At 32.6% G+C, this 4,792-nt stretch overlaps 1 protein-coding gene across 2 annotated transcripts in view; it reads right to left on the bottom strand.

The window, feature by feature from the left end:
• Positions 1–4,113: 4,113 nt before the first annotated feature.
• Positions 4,114–4,792, bottom strand: part of LOC106469138 (membrane-bound transcription factor site-1 protease-like) — a 58,640-nt gene continuing 57,961 nt past the window's right edge. For both annotated transcript variants that reach the window (XM_022397567.1, XM_013929601.2), the window contains one exon: positions 4,114–4,453. In XM_022397567.1, the coding sequence (XP_022253275.1) occupies positions 4,147–4,453 (307 nt within the window). In that variant the 3' untranslated portion in view covers positions 4,114–4,146. The remainder of the gene's footprint in view (positions 4,454–4,792) is intronic.

The raw sequence follows: 4,792 nt of genomic DNA, 5'->3' as shown, positions 1-4,792 counted from the left end.
TCATGAAACAATACGTAAACATCTAAGGAATATGGGAAAACTCCATAAAGAAGGTGTTTGGATTCCTCACGAACTATACAATGATCATCGTTTCCAACGTGTGAATTTTGCTTCGTCTCTTCTGGCGCGTAAACCATTTTTGGACAGAATTGTCACCGGTGATGAAAAATGGATTCTCTATGCGAACATTAAATGCCAAAAACAATGACTCAGTTCTAGACAAAAATCGCTTACGACCCCAAAACCTAGACTCCATCCGCAGAAAGTGATGTTTTGCATTTTGTGGGACATCAAAGGAGTAATTAATTTGGAACTCCTCAATCCACAGCGAACTGTCGATGCAGAGATCTATAGTCAGCAAGTGGAATGTTTAAATCAAGTCCTTCATCAGAAACGCCCTTCACTCGTCAATCGGAAAGGTGTTCTTCTCCACAAACATTTTTTTTGTTACAAAGCCAAGTGATTTCTTTAATGAGGGCATTAACAACCTGATTGTAAGATGGAAAATCATCATCGATAAGAATGGAGACTACTTCATTTAATAAATGTTTTTTGATATACAAGTTGTTCGGGTTTTTTCATCTAAAAATAGCGACATTAATTTCTTGACGACCTAAAAGTATTACATTGCATTTCGTACCTCCTTAGTTTGCTAGGTTAGTGTTTCAAGTTCACATAGAATCTTCAGTATTTTTCCAACATACATTTCTAACCATGTTGTAGTTTTAACGACAGAATGTTGGTCAGATAATATGGCTAAATTCCTTTCACTGCAGTTACCCATTGTTCTATATAATTCCCCTATGGTTTATGAATGCTTTATTACGAGAAAGATGGATGTAAAGTAGAATACACTATGTAAAGGTAGGCAGCAATCTTTTTTACTGGTGGGTCTGATGAAACCTTGATGATATATATATCCTCTCATTTCATTCTTGGTATTGACAACAGTGGCATGGAAACCACATGCACACTGAGGTTGTCATTATAGAACTTTGTATAATATCCTATGTTCTGTTAGTTTGTAACTAGTAATGAGATCCACCTGAAAGTACCGTTTAATAGTAGTTGTCAGCCCAGAAAACGTGATAAAGCACTGTTAAACACAACTCACACATTTCACTTATTCTACATTATCATGTTGAAAACGACACGTATTCTTTGCTGTGACATTTCTTTAACATGTGATTTGGTAACTGTGTAACTTAGCAATCTAAAACACACACACACAAATATTTTTTTTTGAATATATTCTCTTTAATAATATTTTAAATTTTTGAAAGAAACCATCACAGGTATAAATAAATTTTAATTTTACTATATGCTTTCCAAATGTCATTTTTGTTTTCTTAAGTTGTCAAACTTAATGCCTTGTGGTAAATGAATAACGAACTAAACATCATAATAAAAACTTTGTTGAAACTATGTACATTTATTAGTATTAAACTGTAATAAAGTTTTCTTCATTACCCATTCAAGCCTTCTAAGCTTTATAAATACCATTTTCTTATGTTAAATCATGCTTCAATTTCATTCTGACAGGAATGAGCAAAGCTAAATATTTAAAAACTAAGTTTATCCTAAGAATCAAGTTCCTACTTCTATATTCTGATATTATTAAGAAAAAACAACAACAAAGGAATGAATAAAGTCTTAGAGTTCAGTAATATAAAGATGGTAGATATATTTTCACTCAAACCTTTACATGTACAAACATTCTGAAATTGTAATTCTCTACTCCATTATTGTCTTTCTTTTATATTTTCTGGAGCAAAAGTTTTGATTAAATTTCCTTACGCAGCCATACCTGGACACAAATAACGACTGTGAAAAGTATTCTGCAGAATGGCATTACCTTTTTCAGACAGTTTACTTACGAATGGGAGATAAGGTAGTTGTACAGTTTATCACTTCTACCAATAAAAGCAATTAAGATACACTACATATCTTCAAGCAGCAATTCAAATTGCTTCTGAAACACTAGAGCACGAAACACGTTGACATCAATGTAAATACTGTTTAACAAGATTTTTCACCATTAATTAATAAATTGTTTGTTACTGCAGATATACTGATCTTTCATTTACTTCTATATTAGAAGGTTTCTAATCACATGTAGCATTTTTTTGTTGAAATAGAAAAAGTAACATTTAAAACAAACATTAATTAGGTTTGGGACAAATTACTACCGAAGCTATATATTACTGTCTGATCTCATTTATTAGTCTGTTAATACACATACCTAGAGAACCAATAATTGTCTTGCATTCTTAATGTTTTTAAAGGATTTTGTTTATGTGTTAAAATGCACATAGAAATATGATGAACAAAAGTAAAAAACCACAGATGTAAAATGTACAACTATAAGCCACTGATTCAAGAAAAATTCTTTCATGTCAATAGTAATTGTTTAACCATAGTAATACAAGTTCAACTATTGATATAATTTACCATTTTTCATGAGAAGTCATTATTATCATTTCACATTTTCAACTTTCACAGTTATCTGTAGGCTTGGACATTATTCTAAAGACACAACTGTAAATTTAATATAGAAGTAATATCTTGTGTTTTATAAATACTTAGAAATAATGAATGAGTAAAAAAAAACAACACTTAATCCTGCATCTCTACTTCCAGTATCAACAGGTCATAACGTTTAGTCAATATTAAACCCCAAGGATTGTCAAGTTTAAATGATGGAAAAAGTACAAATAACACATGCACACACACACATACAAACATATATACACATGTAGGTATATAAAGATGACATTCCACATGCATCACTGGTTAAAAAACACAATCTTTCAAGTGGCAGTAAAAACAGAAAGAAATAGTCAAAATGGTGTTTTTAAGTGTTTTACTTTTACTTGTTGTTAAACAAATGTTTAAACAACTCTGTTGAACTATATATCAGCTGCCTAGTGTCGGCTAAAATTACGAAGAATTAAATTGTGGCGGAATACTACAATTTCTTCAAATACCTATAGAATGATAGGTTTCTTTTTTGTGAGTGTAAAACACTAAAAACACCATTTTGGTTTTTTACACCTAACTACTATAAAGGCTTGGTTTGGTCTGAAGTTTCGTTCAGTGGTGTCGTGTCCAGTGTCACTGATGAGGAGTGGAATTCTCCGAAACTAGTTTGGCCCATAGACACACCCCCAATGAAAGAATAGACCATTCCAAGCTTTTACTTGTTGCTAAACAAATGTTTAAACAACTCTGTTCAGAAAGAAATAGTGTTGGCAGGAGAAATAAGACAAACTTGTCAAAAATACATTTTAGTTACCTTTACTGATGATGCTGTCTTAAATTTAAAGTTAATAAAAAATTTTTTGTGTAGTTTCAGCATATACTGAAGGTGGTCCTGTTTCTTTTCTTTAACAACTTTATTTCAAAGATCATTAGGTGGTGCCAGCATGTCACCATATTCTACCTCTTACAGACTTACAAAGAAAGTCACTTTAAAGTTCATCATGTTTCCATGCGTTATCAGTTTGCTCTTTCACAACAACATGAACATTTACATGAACATGAATTTCATGGCTTCCTAACCTGTAACTTTCAACACTCTTAGAGATAACAGATTCTGAAGAGAACAGCGTTTCAAAGTGAGAAACACCAAACCTTGACCAACTTGAATGTAAGACAGAGTTTTGAATTTTGGAATGAATGTGCACATTATCAGCTGTATTCCCAGAACTAAATGTTTTCTCTTTAAACCTTAAACTTTGTTTACCCACATCATTGAAGTCTTGAATGTGATTAGCAAACCTGTGGAACTTTTTATAATCGATTTTGGCATCTTTTAAGGAAATTTCATTCAAGACACCTTCTCTTCTATCAGAACTGACAGTGGGCAAAACTGTAGCATATTGGCCTGAATCATATGGTAAGACTTTCTGAGTAGTATCTGGTTGTTTCTTGCCAGGGTAAAATGGTTTCTCTAGCCTTTCCTCCCGAGTCCAGATGTTGGAGAACAAGTCCTGCACAGAGTTATGCTGAATAAAAATCAGATCTATGTAAACTGTTAGTAAACCACCACCATCACCACATGAACTATGCACATTGCCTATTTTGTTAAGAAGAGAATTACAACATATTGTTTTCTTTCAAATATTCCTTTTAACTCTTAAACAATCAAACTCCAGACATTCTTCCAACAGAGGGAGGAGGAGCATAAGGAATTCTGCGGAGACGATGACGTCTCTTGCGAGGCTGTTTGCCTAAACGGAGCCACTGACTGAGAAGAACTATTCCCACCACCAAAATTAAGAAGACACCAAATAAAGACAAAGTGTTAGAACGAAGGTCGGAGGGATGGATGCTCACAGTCTGTTGAGTTTCCCAGGGAAGCTTGGACAATGAATGTGGTAACCCATTCTGTCTGAAGGGCAAGGGAACATCCAGACCAACTGAGAGAAGTTTCTGAGCTCTGTACAAGTTGCTGAAAAAACATTTAAACTTGTTAATACATTATTGTTTACCATAACTTAATAAATTTTCTACTAAATATAATGTTAAAAAATGTGAACAGTTGAAAGTATTGTCATAAATATTTGAACTTCGTATTCATGAACAATTATTTATTTATAAAAACCAAAACAATTTATTTTAACAAAATATTCTACTGTGCATTAATAGTATATTACACTGGAGGATTGACAAAAACCAATTACAAGTATGCTGAAATCTTGTTAGCTTTTTTATGTAGAGAACACTTCCAACAGAAAGATCTGTCTTCTTCAAATACAATATATATATATACTACCCGTATATACCTGAA

The sequence above is a fragment of the Limulus polyphemus genome, unplaced genomic scaffold, assembly GCF_000517525.1.
Source record: "Limulus polyphemus unplaced genomic scaffold, Limulus_polyphemus-2.1.2 Scaffold3322, whole genome shotgun sequence".
NCBI classification, from domain to species: domain Eukaryota; kingdom Metazoa; phylum Arthropoda; class Merostomata; order Xiphosura; family Limulidae; genus Limulus; species Limulus polyphemus.
Note: the sequence above shows the minus strand (reverse complement) of the source record. Positions and strands in the feature narration are given on the sequence as shown.